At 39.6% G+C, this 19378-nt stretch overlaps 1 protein-coding gene across 9 annotated transcripts; it reads right to left on the bottom strand.

Annotated features, from left to right (window-relative positions):
* Positions 1-1411: 1411 nt before the first annotated feature.
* Positions 1412-19334, bottom strand: RAD9B (RAD9 checkpoint clamp component B). 9 transcript variants are annotated; one of them, XM_081868517.1, is made up of 11 exons: positions 19258-19334; positions 15810-15880; positions 14583-14646; positions 14084-14198; positions 13190-13289; positions 11842-11948; positions 9908-10014; positions 9326-9390; positions 8747-8869; positions 6188-6326; positions 1412-4724 (listed from the first exon to the last, which is right to left on the bottom strand). In XM_081868517.1, exons 2-11 carry the CDS (start codon positions 15839-15841, stop codon positions 4599-4601), a joined length of 978 nt encoding a protein of 325 aa, XP_081724643.1. In that variant the 5' UTR covers positions 15842-15880; positions 19258-19334; the 3' UTR covers positions 1412-4598. The 9 variants fall into 9 exon arrangements, with proteins under 9 accessions (XP_081724643.1, XP_081724638.1, XP_081724637.1 ...); XM_081868512.1 differs by lacking the exon at positions 19258-19334 and adding an exon at positions 19065-19092 and having other exon boundaries at positions 14583-14732; XM_081868511.1 differs by lacking the exon at positions 19258-19334 and adding an exon at positions 18869-19017 and having other exon boundaries at positions 14583-14732.
* Between the last annotated feature and the right edge of the window lie 44 nt (positions 19335-19378).

Below are 19378 nucleotides of genomic sequence, written 5' to 3'. Positions count from 1 at the left end.
AGTAGTAATTACTTCATAGTGGGGAGGGTGTGTGTGATTATGGTTATGAATCATGATTATGGCTCTGAAAGAAATAAGTAGAATTGGCTATTCAGAATTCAGAACTAGATGTGCAGTTTGACACTGATAGAAAACCTCCATGAGGACAAACAAAATTGTTTTGTTAGAAAAAAAGCCCATTTTTAACTTGAGAGGTCACAAATCGTTCTGTAACTAGCATAGTTTGTTAAAACGATAGTTGAGATTTGTGTCGATATGAATTCTCTGGAGGCTTCCAAGTGCAGTGAGCCTCAAGATATATATGGTTTAGCGCAGGAGTTTTGTCTGTTACTAATTTGAAACACAAGATTAGTTCATGAAAAGTATTGTGTGTCTATGAGAGAGAGAGAGAGAGTGTGTGTATATGTGTGAAGGTGCCTGTTATCATGCAGATGGAAATTTGGCATATCATTTATTTGCAAGGAGCCCTGTGCTGGCTGGATCTTTCTTTTAGAGAAAAAGATTTTCTAAAGATATTTCAGTTGCACTAAAGTTTGAAGAAGCCAGGGTGTTGAGAGTTTGGAATGGCATGCTGCCTAAGCACGAATCATCTGATGTTGCTTTGTATGCCATAGGTAGCTAGGAATGATAGAGGCATTAAAGTGGATAGTCTTCTCTTTTGGGTTTGAGGAATTTGACGGTGTTTCAATGTATGTACTTCTGCTTGTGCTCCCACAGCAATCGAAGTTGCACACATGCAAAACGCTGAATGAGCAACATTTACATTTTAGTAGCTTGGTGTACAGGATTTCCAGAATGAACTTTAATGATGTTTACAGGTATCTAATAGCCATTTTGCAATATAGCATTTCCTTTCATTTACATCCACTCAATCTAGTTTATTCTTCAGTAGCTGCAATCTCCTCCCTCCTTTTTTAAGCTCATGTAAAAACCAATCGCTATAAAGATATATATTGGTCAGTTTTTCATAACTTTTTTGCTAGTAGAAAAGTACTTAGAAATGAAAAGCCATGTTTTATATAGCAGTTGGGTAATGTAGATGTTTAGATTCTGAGCTTGGCCAGTAAAGCAACCTTTTTAAGATGAAAGGTTTTTTTTACTGCCAGGTTTGTTGTGTTAAAACTGTAAGATTGAGGTTACCTCAGCCTGTTTTAAATATTTTTTGTGGTTGTACTGTATATTTGCATAATTACGTCAAGCTTTTATTTATAATTATGTGACATGTACCATGTACATGTCACTATTTCAATGCATCCTACTTTTAACAGGCATTTCATTTACCATGAGAATGGGCAGAATCATTTGGAAGCTGTTTAAATTACTTTTTGTGAAATTGGCATCTTGATTTTTCTTAAAACATTCTTCTTTTTTGTCAAAATGCCTTAACCACTTAACAAAATGATTCCCCCCCCCCCAGCATGGATACAGGGTGGAATAAAATGAAATAAAGAAAATCATAGTGCTATAATTCAGAAATGTGGCAAATAACTTTGCACAAATCATTTAAATCCCTTACGCTACTTTAGCTGAACAAGTTATAACTATCAATATTCAACTAGAAGGAATGTATTAATGCTGCAGTTCCAGACTTCTTTCCTGCTTTGCTAGAGGAGCAGTTATCCTTTCATTTGGACTTCCTTTGCATTTTTAATCACCAGTGTTTGCTATTGTTTATTAGAACAAGCCCTGATTAGTGATTGACTGGCCTCACCCACTTGCCCTTCCTTTTGGCCTTGGCCCTGACTTGGTGCCTCCATAGAGCAGGACAGTTTGCCTGCTTCATATTTCCTCTTCCTGCCTTTCTGCAACTACAAAGGATGACCCATCAATTAAACAAATGTGGAAAAGAAGGTGCTTCTTGTGCCCAGATGGTCATGGCCTGGAGCCCTTTGCCACTGTTCTTGAATCTTGTTCTGAGTAGCAGAACTGTAACATCTGTTGGGATTGCTGGCCTTGCTTTGCTTAGAACAGTTTTTAGTCAAGCAGTATGTATAAAGCCATTTGTCTCTTCCAATGTTTTTTATGATGATCAAATTGAGTTTTTAAACTTTCAGATACTAAGTTCCCCCTTCCCCTCTCCAGACGCCAAAGACCAGTACAGTTTATAGCTTTTTGCCATCTGTTTTTAGAGCAATACTGTATTATAAAGAATTAATATTTCTATTACATGCTTGTCTTTTTTCCATTTTAAGATGTGCACTCAAACATATCTGAACCTGATTTCTTCCTATGAACTTAAGCTGTTTGCGCACAAATATCTTTTACAAAAGAAAAAGGCAGGACTCATGTACTTGTGAAAATAACATTTACCAATCCTCAAAGCAGTAGTGTTTCCTAACAACTTGTTTAGTGTTTTGGTTTGGCACAGAGAAGACATTCCATTTTGTGTTTTCTTAAATCTGAAATGCATGGGTGGAGCCTGGAGAGATCTTACCTGCAGAATTGCTTTATAAAGAATCTGAAAGAAATTACTTAGCATAGCATCAACCTGCTTCACCCAGTAATGCAGTTGCAGCTGCAGGGCTTGCTATACGGGAATGCCTGTAATTGTGTTACTGAGTTTGTTGATATGAAGGGCTAGGCTAATGTGAAATACCCATATTAATGAAGGAAACGTAAGTCCATGGCTTTCCCTCAATTTGCTATTTCCACAACAAGTGGGGGAAACCTTGAAAATTGGGACCAGATTGGATATAGACAAAACTGTCCATAGTGAAAGCAAGCAAAGATGAAGACACTGTGAATGGAATTACCCTTTGTAACGGATTGATTTTCCACGGGAAGCCAGGCTAAATGTAGACACTGACTTTTTTCTTTTATTTGACAAAGCTGATATAATGAGGATGCCTTCTTGTTAAATGAGACTATCATTACCTGTGCTTACCTAAAAGGCAATTATGTGAATTGGATGTTTGAAGTATATAATTTGTGCAAGAATAGTATCTGTAAATACATTTTAATGAACTGTAAAGATATTTAATAAATAAAGTATTTATACAGTATGCATGTGTGCTTGGGCACAGGGTCTTTTAACTCACCATCCCCACTACTGACTCAGCTCCCCCCCCCCCCCATTCTAGGGGAACTTTACTCAAGTCTTCAGGTCATCTGAACAAGGTTAATAGTATTTTATGTTGTCCCATAATACCATGATCTGTATTGTTTAATAGCATATGACTTCAGTTTTATTGCTTAAGGGGAAGAATTTATTTCATACTGCCCAAGTAGGAAATAGGTGCAAAACAATAACACCTGAATTTTCTATTATTGCATGCAGTGTGTAGACTTCAAACAACTGTCCCTCAAATCCTGCAGTAATATGGGCTGTCCTTTCAAATGCAGAAGTCAAAACAGAAAATATTGACAATCCATAAGGAATTCCTCTTGCATAGGTTCAACCACAATAAAGTGGAATTTCATTGTAACACATTTGTGTCCTTGTACAAGTTCTGCTCATTTTGGGGCTTGTGAAGGACAAGTTGCAGATGGTTATGCAGCTGGTGATTTCTTAAGGTGAGATGCAAAGGGAGACACTGAGCAATGAGCACTGATAGAAAAACCTTACATAATGGGGAATTTGATTAAGAAGGCAAAGAACCAAATATTTTTACTGCAAAAAGCAAAAACAGTTTGAGGGTTTGGGGCATGTAGTAAACAAATATGCTAGAGAAATGACCTGAATTTGCTACTTGAACTAGTTGGACTGTTTTTCAGCACAGTGAAATTTCAACTGCAGTTCAGTTCCCATTGTCCTTCACTGTGGGAGTTGAAAGAAAGTGAATCTTAAAGAAAAGCAGACTATGGAGCCGTGTGACTAGTTGCTCTTTGTTAGGTTGCTGTGGGTAACTGCCTGTTACCAGGGCTGAAACGGCCAAATACATTCTGACTTCACTGCTCTGAAAGGAGTATCACTGTGACACAACACATGCTTATAAAATGAGGGAGGCTTCTAAGGCATTTAAATTTACTGGCATAATATACTATGCAAGCTTCAACACTACTGAGTTGTTTTTCTAACAGACTTGAGCTAAAACCAGTTTATTGCTAGTTAATCTTGCACAATTTCGTTTAGAAGGAGCAGGAGAATGAAACTGGATGTATGCCATTTTTGCAACCAGTCATTTGTCTTAAGTTCTCCTGTGTCATAATGCAATCAAACATCAACATTAATGCAATATGTGTGTGTACTAACTGGCTTTGGTTCCCTCTTGCTTGGCTTAACTGAGAAGTAAATCTCATAAAATTACAGTTGTGATAACTTGAAGAAAAATTCATCCAAAAGCTTCTAGTTTTTTAAAAATACAGGCATTTTAAGTGCGTTCAATGCATGCATGACCATGCAAACGTACATTGTCACAACCCAGAAGTGGCTGGAAAGGGAAAATGGTGGTGGAGTGGGCTTACATGCACTCCACCGACACGTGTGGGGGTCAGGAACATAACCCCCGTGCAAAACTGCCATTGCCTGCATTATGAAACAGTGGACTACAACAAAGTACACAAAAACACCTAAAACGAGCAGAAGCTCAGCTTGCCTGAACGCTGAACATACATTCCTTGGCGACCATCGGAGTTGGCAGATTGATACTTTGTCACTACTAAAAAGTTGGGGAGAGTTGTTCATTGCTAAAATCTTCTGTGTCGCTTGCTGTCGCCAAAGTGTGGAATACACGAGTTACATCTTGTCCCTTGGATGAAACTGCCCCAAAGAATAGGGAATGGAACTAGAAAAGGCAATAAAGGAAGTTAACTGCATTGCATCAGCCAAAACCCTTGAAATACTGCAATATTAGGGCCAAATGAAATATTAGGGCCAAATGAGATATGATGGCAGCGGAGCTAGGTAGTAAAACTATTTGTAGCTGAATCTCTAAAGTGGGAAGAGTGGCATATCTTTAAGGTACGGCAGGAGCTGGCAGCAAGTTAAACCCTTAATATGCCTGAAATTCTTTCTATATAACTTACTCATTTCATCCAGCTGTATGGGAGGGAGAGACTCCTGTGAACTGTTTCCATTCAAATTGGTTATTACAAGAACTATGTAACGTAAAAAACTAGTGTCTGCATTTGCTCATTTTTCTCTTCCATCCACATCCCTTTTTCCTGAGCAGAATGAATTGTCTTTTTATCAGTCTTATGTAAGTCCCTCTAGGAATAGTGGGGTTAAAATGCTTTAAATTATAGACTTCTTTCCTCCCATTTTTTTTCTGGTGAGATTCCACAACTGGAAATAATATCCACTGGAATAAATAAGGGTGGGGTTTTTTTGAGGGGGAGTGAGGGCAGAAAGGTTCAGCTCTTCCATACAGCCTCAATTTATCAGCCTGTACTCTAGAGATGTGGCATGCCCCATATTTGGTTGTTCTTCTGTCATGTTCGTTTTAGCATTAATGTATACAAATTTTGACCAAGATCCCAAAAACTACAAGAATTTCCATGTGTCTGGGCATCCTTTTACTCTTCCTTTGCTAGACAGCCCCTCATACCACATGCTATGCTGCCTTTAAAACAGGTGTGACGTATGTATATGGTTGGGGTCTGTTTGAAGGAACAGTTGACTCCCATGAAGTATCTAAAAATACCCTTTTCAATCCCAACCTTTTTTTCTTGCTACCAAAATGGCTGGGTGTAGGAAGAGTCTGCTGAATTCCAAGTAGGTCTAAGTTATTTTTCCTTAATGTAAACAAAAAAGTTAAGCAGTTTAAGGCTTATGGAATAGATAATCTTCCATTATAAACTACAGTTGCTCTTGGGAGGGACAAAATACTGTTTCATGCAGTAATCAATGGGCCCTCTACTATTCAGCTGTTCATCCTACATATCCTGCGTATTTTGCAAAGTTGGGGCAGCAGTCTTTGTTGACATTTAAATGCAGGACACCATTTTGAATCAAGATGATGGACCAAAACATGACCTCACCTGATTTTTGGAGTGAAAACACAAATTAGACTATCCATTTTAAAAATCACAGTATTCTGGGGTTTCTAAAATTCCCAGGCAGCAGCAAGTACTGCCTGCTAGTAATGGAATAAATACTTTTGCATAGGGTGGAACACTTCTGAATGGAGCACTACAAACATATCAAATTACCAATTTAATCCCAACAGAAATGTTTTTTTTTCTTTTTTTGGGAGTGTCAAGCTGACTTCACTTTTACAAATCATTTCTATATGTCTTCAGCTTTTACCTTATAATCCAGATCAGGTGGCACTGCTTCTTCCTCCGTAATGGTAAAGCCATTTGCTGTAGCTGTGGCTGTTTCTGTCTTGCTAGTGTTTCTGCTGGAGATTATGGGGTCTTTATTGCTCCTCTTTAGTGCAGAGTTCCTAAAATGCCACAGAACTGAAAGAGTTATGTGCCTTTCCATTCCAGCAAAACTCTTACTGCACAGCTACTCTCTGCAGCATTTGTGACCAGGACCTTTGTCAAGGTGGATCTCATACTATTCTTGTCAGGCCTCTTCCACTGCTGCCTATTTTTTGCAGCACTGGAGGATACCCTTAATGTGATGATATGTACCCTTCTCTGGGGCAGGAGGCTGGTATGATTTGATAGATGTTCCCTCACTTTCAAGGGAGGGGATAGATTATTTACAATCCAGCGCCTTTTTGTCTTATGGAAGGAAGCAGGTACTCGCTCGTGACCATGTGTAGATAACAAGCCACAATGTGGTCACAGGTATGGTTCCTGATCTCAAATACGAGTGAAAAGCACCAATGACAGTGAAGAGGCTGGGAGCTTTGGAAAATAAGCAGCTTCTGGCATAGAGCTAATGATACTCTGTTTGCAAAGCTAGGTGTCTGTGGTAACCTTTTGCCCACTTTCCTACATGTGTCACCATCAGTCCTGGTTAATTTGCTTTAGAGCAGCTTACCACAGGGACAGCAAAGATTATTAGAAATAGAATTGAATTAAAGTTTTTGAGCATGGCTATGCCTACCAACTTTTCCCACTCCAATCTAAGCTCTATGGCATGGGTGGAAAAGCTGTGGCCCTTCAGGAGTTGCTGAACTACAGCTTCCAACATCACTGATTATTAGCCATGAAGGCGGGGGGGGGGGGATTGGAAGTCCAGCAACATCTGCAGGGCCATGGGTTCCAGGCTCCCACTCTGTGGGGTGTTGCCAAAGCTTGTAAGTCAGGTTCTCTTGTACACCCACTGAACAATTACAATTACTAAATTATCAGGTGATAACCTCCTTTGAAAGAGGACACAGAAACAACCCATTTGAGGACAGCACTGAGTGACATGGAAACAGTTTTTTGGGAGTTAGGACTGTGGCTCAATGACAGAATACATACAGAAGTTCCTAAGTTCAGTCCATGGACTCTGTGGGTAGGGCTGGGAAACATCACAGTCTGAGCTTGGAGAACCCTGCCAATCATTATAGATAAATACAGAGCCAGATGAACCAGTGGGCTGACTCGCTAGAAGGAAGCTTCCTATGTTCTTAAATACATATATGTTGTGTACATTAGCTAGGAACACATAAATGCATAGGAATGGGTGCCCAAGTACCCCCCCCCCCTTAGACCTAATTCTATCATGAAGGATTTGAAGTCCTTCCACCCTCAGGATTTGGAATTCTGTTTGGCATATGAACAAAACCTGAGAAATGTACAATAGTCTACAAATGTTGCTTTGACAAGGGCAATTAGTGTATTATTTCAACTTGTACAGTATGTTGCTACATATAAATATGTCTAAAGCAGCTTACAACACAACAAATATGCAAATCAGCACATCATTAAGTAACCTGCAACGACTAGGTCATATCAGTACAAAATATGACAACCCAAATAATTCACTTTGATAGTTTATTTTACAATGATCTGAAATGTTATCAGGTATCTGAAGAAGTGTGCATGCACACGAAAGCTCATACCTAGAACTAACTTAGTTGGTCTTTAAGGTGCTACTGGAAGGAATTTTTTGTTTTGAAATGTTATATTAGCATTAAAATGTATCAGTTAATATCAATCAAACATAAGCATTCCAATACAGCCACATACTGCAATAACAACAATAAAACTAGCATCCACTGCATGGCAATACTATACCAACTGGTGTAAAACTTGTGACTAACAACAGAAATTAACAGACAAAAAACTATTTCCTCTAAAATAATTCTATCCTTCAAACTTGAAATGGTTCCATAATTTCCCCTAACTAGCACCCAGTTTCCATAGCTCAGCAAATCTTAACTGTGAGCAAATGCAAAAGCACAAGCTGTATCCTCTCTTGAATTTAAAGAGACCTCATCTGATTTCGTCTGAAGGCCAAATGACTCATGACTTTCCATGTCTCTTTGCATCACAACCAGCAGAATTTATTTTAAAGAATATGCTTTGCATCAGTTGGAGGAGCTGATAATCCATGCAATTAGAGAAGGTGCAGGGGAGAGTTCAACCCTTTCTACCTAGGCTGAGGAAAATCCCTCAACTATAGCTAGTATTTGCTGGGGGCGGGGACACGCCATTGGTGCCCAAGGGGAATTCCCCTCCCACCACAGTGCAACTGCCAGCTTTAGAATTGGGATTTTCCTCAGGACCACAGCAGAGGAGGAATTCCTCCTCCACACCTACTCTGATTCTGTGGGTTATCAGTCCCTCCAATTGATGGAAATGATATTTATTTATTTTTATTTATTTTAAACCCTCTACCAAAGACTAATGTAACATCAGTTGTAGTTTGGTCTTGAAGTCTAGCATTTTGCAAGCATTAAGTTATTTAAAAATCAATTACCTTTTCTGGCATTGCGAAAGCAAAGGCGATTCATGAGACGGTGTCCTGCCTTCAGTATCTGCTAAGGTAGCCAAAACAAAACTGGCTTCTATGAGCATATCCTCAATGCTGAAAACAACTGGCCTATATAAGAATAAGATTGAGCTGAGAGCTACAGGCACATATAAGAATAGGTTGCTTATCCATACATCTATACAGAAAAGTGAGGTGGCTACTGATACTGTCTTCTGCTCTTAAAAAGAGTTACTAAAATATTATTTGGTTTCGTCTTGTAGCATTACAGAACACAGTTAATATCCCCCCCCCAAAAAAAAAACAAACACAAAAACCAGCAATGAGCTTAAGCACTCTTAGCTGTGTGTTAGATTCTGGGACATGTTTATGTTGTCATATGATTAGCACAATTTATATTCCATAACTTCGATATAAATTTGGTTGTGCATTTGTGTGTGAAATGCATGTTCACTGCTAGTTTAACAAGTTTAAGCAATCTTAACTACTGTACAAGAGTAGCGATTACGGAAGTTCAAAGGAAAGCTGATACTAAAATGCTATATACCAAAGTACCCATCAACCTACTTTCCAGAAACATCAAGATGAATAGAGACTGGAGCAGTGATGGCTTCTGCAAAAGTCAGAAGTCCCTAAATGCAAGTGAAAGATGTCAATTAGCTCAAATATGACACACTATGGAGCATCAGATTCTTGTTTTACAGTTGTGTTACAATGTAACTAACTACAGATAGGTAGCCGTGTTGGTCTGCCATAGTCAAAACAAAACAAATTCCTTCCAGTAGCACCTTAAAGACCAACTAAGTCAGTTCTTGGTATGAGCTTTCGTGTGCATGCACACTTCTTCAGATACTAACTATGTAACTAACTATTTTTTTTATTACTTGACCATGGGCAACTTGGAGGCTTCCAGCTGACCAATGACAGCAATAGGATGTTAGATTACAAGGATGCTTGGTCTAATCCAGAAGGACTGTTATGCCTACTGAGCTTAGAGATGCCAGTGTTTGACAGTCATTTCCCCATTATTTCACCACCCGCTATGCCCTTCAGCAAACCACCTAAACAAGACTTTGAAGTAGGTGCCCATGGAAGAGCATAACTGTGTAATATTGAGATACATCAAGGAAATATAATTAGCAATATTACCCTTAGCTCTTTAAGGCAAAATGTGACTTCAGTGTCTACTCCAACCTGAAAGTATTCAAATTCTTCTGGATTGATATGTATCTCAGTGTGCATTGCTTTTGCAAAATCTGTTCAAAATCATGACAATGGCAGAAATTAAAAACAGTGGAGCCCCAACCATAACAAATGTATCCAAGCCTTTGACAATTGAACATTGATCATTTATAGCGAATATTCGTTCTGATCCAATGTAAGAGAGACATCCAGATACTGGGTGACCTCCTCCTCCTGTTCCTTACCTCCATGGCAGAGCCATGTGATGTGACTTTTAAGACCTAGGCTGGCTCAGCAGGCTTTGCCCCATGACTGAACCAATAACAGTAAATAAAGACACTGAAGAAACAGAAAATGGGAGCCTCCTTTGAGAAGACCTGGCACAGATGGGTGATCATAACAGAAGTCATAATGTGACCATTTTTATACAGCAAAGCAACCTAAAGGAAGGTTGGAGCTGGATGCCTCCCTCATCCTGGACCAGATGCAACAGTTGCAGAAAGTGACCAATGTTCCATTCTCTGTCCAGTGAGAGGGAAGCATCCATTTATGGGACTTAACCAATCCTACCTCCTCTTGCAAGAGGGCTGAAGGCAGCTGTTAGTTAAGGGCAGCACCTTTTTTTCTAGGAAGAAAGGTGCCAGAACTGACTCCTCAGTGCTCTTCCGTCCCTCGCACGCTCCACTGCATGCCCTGAAAGCCCTTCCACCATGAGCTGTTGCTGTGCTCACATTTTTCTTGTCTTCAAGCAGGTGGCACTGATTGTAACAATGATTTCCAGAGTAGCCACCCTGTTCACCTGCGGAACCACATGTTTTTGGTGGCAGAGGCTGTGAACCATGGGAGAAACGGCCACCACAAGCAAGCCTCTGCCCACAAAAAGCATCCAATTGAAGACAGACTGAGGAAACTAATGGAGGGTGAGGGTTGCCTTTTTCTCCCATGAAAAGTACATAGAAAGTCCCTCTTCCAACTTCCTCCTTGAGCTCTTTCTCATTACAGTGGTACCTTGGGTTACATACGCTTCAGGTTACAGACTCCGCTAACCCAGAAATAGTACCTTGGGTTAAGAACTTTGCTTCAGGATGAGAACAGAAATTGTGCGGCGGTGGCGCAGCAGCAGGAGGCCCCATTAGCTAAAGTGGTGCTTCAGGTTAAGAACAGTTTCAGGTTAAGAACAGACCTCCAGAACAAATTAAGTACATAACCAGAGGTACCACTGTACCTCTTTCAGATATTTTCAAAGCTCAAATTAATTCTGCTTCCAGCATTTACCCAAATCCTTTGGAAAAGCAAAGTGTGTACACTGGTGCACTTTCTTTCTGTGTGGGGGGAATGGGGGGTGGAGTGGGGATTGAGAAATAGCCAGACAGAGGGGATAGCAACCATGGCATTTGCTCCAAATGTACCTATGGATCTAAAATGGTTGACAAACCCCAGATAGATAATACATTTATGCCAGCCAGGCAGATATTTCAAAATGGACTCCTTTTTTAGTATACGAGAGCAGAAATAATAGGTTATAACTTAGCTGAAACAGCCTAATGTGGGGAATGTTGATATATTATCAATTTCTGACATTAATTGACTTCTAGTACTTACATATTGCTTATTTATTGTTTATAAATAAACAGGAACACAGAATGCAATCACAACTTCACAGATCATTACTGAATTTTTTAAAAGTTAGCCTTTCTTCTGTTATTCTGGCATGCTATAAAATCTGATGGTTACATTAAAAAATACCAACATAATTCTTTGCCATGACTGCTAAATAATAATTTTAGGCCATATAATGTACAATACACTTTTCCTGATAAAACATTATTGTAGTCTGAACATTCTTAATTATCACTTTATTGACGTATTTCTTAACCATACAATGAAAGTTCAATTCTTACCCATTTCCTCATCAGTGTAAGTCTTGAAACAAACTTTTACTGGAGTTACAGCTACAGTTACTTCATTTTGACAGGTTGGGAAATGAATCAGTATATCAGACAGCTGCCTGAGAAGTTTAAAAGGGTAATAGTGTTTCATATTACAAACAGCTCTCTATGCTTTTCATGAGTAATAAAAATTGGCAGCTCAGTCTCACTTAATCCATAGCATATTGCTATTCCCTTTATCTAATTTTGGCTAATTTATTTCCTTGTTCAATCTGTTCTCTTGAGATTGGGGAATCACAATAGTGCTCAAGGCAGGAATGGAGAATCTGAGGGCCTCCAGATATTGTTTGTCTATTTGTCTATATCTATATTTTAAAGATTGTGAAACTCCCTTTCACAGGAGGCTAGGCTGGCCCTGTCAGTTTTCCTTTAGCCTGCAGGCAAACACAGGCCTTTGACCACTAACTGACTATTATGGAATGGTCTTCTGTGGTTGGGTATTGTACTTTTTGTGTATGGGTGCTTTTAAATAGTTTTAAGTGCTTTCAGTACTTTTTTAAAAGAGGGTAACTCAGTGATTTTTTTCTAGAATAAGTGCCACACTTAACAAAAAAAGGTGCCGAAACTGCATACCCTTGAGTACCCCCTGAAAAAAGCACTGGGGTTACTTATGTATTAGTTAAAAAAAATAAAAACATTCCTTCCAGTAGCACCTTAGAGACCAACTAAATTTGTTATTGGTATGAGCTTTTGTGTGCATGGACACTTCTTCAGAGGTGTGCATGCACACGAAAGCTCATACCAATATCAAACTTAGTTGGTCTCTAAGGTGCTACTGGAAGGATTTTTTTTATTTTGTTTCGACTACGGCAGACGAACACAGCTACCTACCTGTAATTTAAAATTTATATATTTATTGTGTATTTTAGTTGTATCAGTTTTATTTTATTCTTTGAGCTGCTTTGGGTCCTGCACTGGAAGAAAGACAAGATATAAATAAGATCTATATATTGTGGGAAAGTGGTTTGTGTCTGTCTGTTTGCTCATTCTCTATGAACACGAGTCAACTCTTGAGATATCATCACCTAATGTGGCATGAGGGTTTCTAAGGTGGAGGTGGCACTCTCTGTCAATGTTTGGATGCTAGCTGCCATTTTGAATCAAGATAGCAGACCAAAACGTGACTTGGATTGACTTCGTCTGAATTTTGGTGTAACTGGTCCAAACTCACAAACTGCACCATCCATTTTTGAAATCACAACATCATTTAGCTTTTAAAAATACTTGGGTAGCACCAGGCACTCATCACTAGTAATATATTTTAAAATTAGGTGTGCTGGTAGTATGTTAACTCTATTACCTTGATTGAATCTTCATTGCATTGGGGCACAAATGCTTTGCAAACACAGCTTGCAAAGGTTCACATTCTTGAAAAGCTAAGTTATGAGTTTTCACAACACCTGAGGAGAGAGGATAAGGATGGAAATGAGCAAGCCTGCATATTAGCATTGTAAATCTCCAACAGTTTGACTTCACTCCTGAAGGCGCACTCTTCCACTGGATGCCAACCAATAGTGCCCTCTGGTGGGCACTGAGAGCTCAACATCTTTTAAATAAAAAGTATGTGTAAGGTTCTCTTTGGAGTTAAGAAACAGTATTACTTTGACTAGGCCATTTTGTTACATACTGTATCTCTAACAACAATTATTAATGCAATAACGGAAGCACATCATTTTTTTCTACAGTGTGGAAAAGATTCATTAGACATACCTCTATAAGACGTCCCCTATTTTGGGGGACTCCGATTTAAGAAAATGGGGCAAGATCTATCCGTGTATAAGACGCCCCCCAAATTCTGGACATTATTTTTTAGGGAAAAAAGCTAGTCTAATACCGGAAAAATACGGTATTTCCAGAAGTACAGCCATTTTAGTCTGTTGCAGTAAAACGTTTTACAGCTAAAATGTTTTAAGGCTGCTAATGAATTTATTTTGGCATGAGCTTTGATGGACTTGAGTACACAAATTTTTATTATTTACTTTATTAATTTATTTGTGCTGGAACCTGAAAACTTATTCTGCGGATATCAGGTGCTGTTTTGGAAAGTTCCAGGTCTAAGAAATGCAAGTCTAAAGTCTGTCAGCAAACAGAACAAAGTTGTGTTATTGTTTGGATCCTGACCTAGATTTTTTTTTTTTTAACTTGCCTTTCAGCCCATAAGACTTAAAACATAATGTGCCAACTACTGACCTACCATGTTTGCAGAAAAGCTGAAAAACAACATGGCAATCATTAAAGTTTGTATAGATGTTGCATTTCTCTATGTTCCTTTCCACTGTGTTTAAGCACCGAAATATAGGCAGGACAGCCTGAAATTTTTTAAAAAGAAAGAATTAATGCAGAGATCAGAGCAAAACTAGATTATGTATGGTAAAAGGTTTGGCTACTAGCATTTAAATAAACAGGATTAAATAAAAGTTCATTAGGAAGTACATAAGGAAGACCTAGATGGGTGTGCTAGTTTTGCATAGCACTGTTTATTATTATTGTGTGCTAATAATGTTGGGAAACAAAATACATTTTTCAAACATTCTAGCAGCTTCAATAGAAACAATTTATTACTGGAAGAAAAACTACATTTTTAGTGGAAAGTTGTGTTTTGTCAAATCCCACCAACACACCACAATACAGAAAATAGAACAGTGGTTTTGTGGTATAAAATAGTATAGATTTTCTCATCCACTGAGACTTACCTTTATTACTAATTTGTATGCAAGGTGCGTGTGGTTTTTATTCAAACCCAATTCAGGCGTATTTCTACAGGAATAGTGATGAAAGAAGATGGATGAAAAAAAGACACAGGCATAGGCTGACTGAGAAGAATTCACCGACCTGAGGGAAAGCTATGAATAGACAAAATCAGCATGAAACCACAACTTGAAATAACAAACCAACCAAACGTTTATCCTATGGTAGTATTTAGGGCATTAGGTGTTATTATTAAAAACTCTCTTAAGCATCTAAAATTTTCTAGACACTGCAATACTGAGGACCCTTTGCATCTGTAGATCTTTGTAGCTATGTGTATATATATATATATGATATGTGTAAGTTTGCACTTAATATTAATTTTAAACACCATTAAATAATATTTAATTATTATTTATTATCATTATTTGTATATGTATATGCAATTTGTATATCTAGATAATAAACACCATGCTTTTAACCTTGCTACCCCTTACACCTGGAATTTACTGACACAACAGGTGTGATGCCGCTTCTCATACTTCAAATCTTTACTCAAACCCATCTTTTTTCTTTGTACCCTACACAGCAATCCTCCTGGAATTCCTCCTGGCTATTGCTATTCCTAGGATGCCTTGGCAGGAGGATCCCTGGCTCTAAAGATGTTGCAAAATATGATATATATATATATATATATATATATATGCAGGTTTTGGTGTCCTCGGGTGTCTTCCCGTGTAAAAGTTGGGGTGTCTAGGCGACGTTTCGACGAGGTCTCACTCGTCATCTTCAGGCTGGTGCTTTCGGCTTCTTGTTACTGGAACAGAGCTCTGTTCCAGTAACAAGAAGCCGAAAGCACCAGCCTGAAGATGACGAGTGAGACCTCGTCGAAACGTCGCCTAGACACCCCAACTTTTACACGGGAAGACACCCGAGGACACCAAAACCTGCATTCCTGTACCCGTGAAAATCTACGAAAGCATATATATATATATATATATATATATATATATATATATATTGGGGGGATATTTTATTCTTGTATTCCATTGTACTGTATTGTGTTGTATTTTCTCAGTTTAATTTGTTTTAAGTTGTTATACTGTATATACACATTGTATTTCCTGTTTTATAAACTATTTTGTAAGACTGTCTTAAGTGGTATATAAATATATTAAATAAATAAGTTTAATTCCATATTCATTTTTTCTAAATTTTGAATGTTTACTTACTCCTTTTTCAGTAGGATCAAACCAAAATTCATCACTGATACGTGCTATGGCATGTATGGCCCTTCCAAATACTGCAGAGGAGATTTTGAAAGGTGCATTAGTGTTTTCACATTTCAGTATGCAATGCAATCTTATATGTGTTGGTTCAGAAGTAGACCCAACAGGGTACCGTAAGTAGACATACTGACTTGCTGGGAATAAGTCACTTTGAGCAAAACAGGACTTACTTCTGAATTGATCATTAGCTATATAAGAAACCCAAAATAAATTAGGGTCACTAAGAGAAAGCACCTGAATCAGAAAGAAAAAGGAGAAAAACAGGGATTTAGACCCAATTGTGTCCTATTGTGGAGCAGAATGAGTGAGAAACACTCATTTTCCCATTAGAACTCTTAATGAAAGCATTCAGCCTGTTCATTTTAATTCCCAGCATGTGCATCCTTTATTAGCTTGCCCTACCATATTCTACAAAGTCAGGAAACTGAAATATTGACGTCAACAATTGAGGCAATAATTAAAAGGCTGGAATTTTGATTGCAAGTTCAAGAATAGGAGGTAGCTTTTAGCCTAGATCATTTAATTTGGAGCAGAAAGATGTGAGCATCTGCAATCAATATTTAAACAGGCTCCAGGACCTTCCTCTGCAGCCCCATTTTTTTGATTCAAAATGGAAGTTTAATTACCACTTCACAGCAAGGCATCCATCTCATAATTTGTACTGATTTGTTAGTCCCTGCAACACAACTGAGGTCATTTGTGTCTATTTACTTAATTTCTCGCCACTACTAGTATCATTTAAAGCTTCAATTGACATGGCTCAGGACGCTCTTACAAATGCTTTAGTGTGATTAACTCTTGGCTCAACCTGATACATAGCAATGTTATACCATGTATCCAAAATATAGTAACATGGCAAAATATGCATGTTATGAATATGTGTTTGTGTGTTGGTTAGTTGTTGGCATCCGGCTATTTTCGCAGCACCTTTAGCATAACCAAAGTGACCTTCCCAAGGAGGGGAGTCCCTAAATGGCCAAAGACTTGAGACAGTATATAAAAATATTTTAACACCAATGGCTTGGTGTAGATGTCGGCCTCTGCCTATGACTTGTTCTGAATATACACGCGAGTAAAATTCAGCACCAGTGACAAATGCCACACAATAGGCAATGCAAAAAAAAGCATATATTGGAAAGAATGTCATTGCCTGCCTACCAGAGGGACTGGACACATTCCAATTTGCTTATAAAACGAAAAGATCGACAGAGGACGCTGTGGCGATTGCCCTCCATGCCGTTCTTGCACATTTGGAGCAGCGGGGGGGTAATGCCAGACTGCTTTTTTTAGATTTCAGCTCGGCATTTAATACCATTCTACCACAACGTCTGATGTCTAAACTGGAAGATTTGGGGCTTCCGTTATCACTTTGTGGGTGGATATTGGACTTTCTGTCAGACCGCCCCCAGAGGGTTCGGTTGGGCCCTTATACCTCTAATACACTTAAGACTAACACAGGAACACCACAGGGATGCGTACTTAGTCCGCTCCTTTATATTCTCTACACGTACAATTGTGTCGCTGCTCACCCTAGTAATAGGGTTGTCAAGTTTGCAGATGACACAAGCGTGATTGGGCTCATCTCTGAAAGGGAGGGTGAAACGGACTATAGAGATGAGGTGGAGCGGCTGACAGAGTGGTGCAGAGCTAACAACTTGCTCATAAATACAAGGAAGACAAAGGAGCTTGTGGTGGACTTCAGGAGACAGAAGAGCAATGTCCAGCCACTTTTGATTGATGGGGTCTGTGTGGAGAGGGTAACAACGTTCAGATTTTGGGGTATTGAATTACAAGAGGATCTGTCCTGGAGTGTCAACACAAGGGGGCTTGTGAAGAAGGCACAGCAGAGACTGTACTTTTTGAGAATCCTAAGGAAAAACCATCTTCCGCAGAAACTGCTGCTTGCCTTCTATCACTGTGCCATTGAGAGCGTGCTCACTTATGGCTGATGTGTGTGGTACGGAAGCTGTACTACCCAGGACAGGATGGGGTTGTGCGGAGTTGTGAAGGCAGCAGAGAGCGTTGTTGGCTGCCCACTCTCCACCTTAGAGCAGATTTACGCCACAAGGTGCCAGAGGAAGGCACTGCACATAGTAAAAGATCCATCGCATCCTGGTCACTGTCTCTTCGAGCTCCTGCCGTCGGGACGGAGATACAGGACGATGAAGACAAGAACGAGCCGTCTCAAGAACAGCTTCTTCTCCAGAGCGATCTCGGCCCTGAATGGGAAACCTGGACTTTGAAAGTCATCTAATCTTCCTTGCTGTATTATACTGTATTGTTTTAATTAGTGTTTTTATAGTTGTTCTGATTTTGAATGGAGTGCCCTACCTGGGTGGATGGAGCAGCCAAGTAATTTCATTGTCCCCGAGAGGGGGCAATGACAATAAAGATATTATTATTATTATTATTATTATTATTATTATTATTATTATAGAATAACATATATTGGCAAATGACTAGCTGGTTGTATTTCGGTCCCTTCTTTCTACTCAGGGGCTCTATGGCAGGCATGCAACTCTTCAAATTTTAATAAAATAAATATTTAACACCGTAACTGATCCAGTATGAGGGGATTTGAAATTAACTTTTCTGTAAACAAGACATGCTCTCTTAAAATTTACAAAAGCAAGCTACTGCGTAAATGAAAAGTGCCTCAAAGGGTTTCTGGTTTATGCTGCTATTATTCTTCTCTGCCTGCCTTGTGCGGTTTTTAATACGTTGGACTTTACATTTCAGGAGCGGAATTATTTATAATTGCCTCAGCTAGAAACTCTACACCCATTTTAGGGCGGGGGAACTCGGCCTGGCTAAACTTTTACTTTTTTTATTTTTATTTTTCGCATCTAAGCAGCGGAAGGATCCAAAAGCGGAAAGGTGGGATTTAATCGACATTGTTTCTGCGGCGTCTCGTGAGGCGCGCGGGGTAAGAGTCTGAGGGACCCCAAATGAGGACTATTGTGAACGTTCGCAATTTCTGTCACCATCCGGGGCGGCGCTACCTCGAACACCCGCAGCCCCGAAGCCGCACTTCATGGCCAGGCGACGGCGGCCACCGCAAAAAGCGGCTTTCCCGCCTCGCCTCACGAGCAAAAAGGCGGGAAAAAAGGCGGGAAAACCACTCTGAGGGAAGACGGAGCCAGAAAAAAAAAAACGGGGAATGCGTAGAGGTCACGTGGTGGGCGACAGCCATCTCACTTCCGGCTCTCATTCCGACGACGACGCAGTTGGAGGAATAGCTGCCCACTCCGCCTCTTTTACATGGTGCCCTCCGGGCCACCTGCTGCTTTCGCATTGGGAACCGAAAGTGTCTATCGGTCCCCTTTGCGGAACCTGCCTGCCTTTGCCCTCGCCAGCGCCCGGATGTAAGACCTCCGCCCTTCTCTTTCACGTTTGCCCTTTTTTGATTTGGAAACGAACGGGCCCCGCCTCTTCGGCTCTGACTGGCAGGGGCCTCCGCAAACCGTGCTGGCTCTTTGCTTGTGGCTGTGCGTGTGCGCTTTTTATTGTCC

Source organism: Podarcis erhardii (assembly GCF_964252035.2).
Source record: "Podarcis erhardii genome assembly, chromosome: 7".
NCBI classification, from domain to species: Eukaryota; Metazoa; Chordata; class Lepidosauria; order Squamata; family Lacertidae; genus Podarcis; species Podarcis erhardii.
Note: the sequence above shows the minus strand (reverse complement) of the source record. Positions and strands in the feature narration are given on the sequence as shown.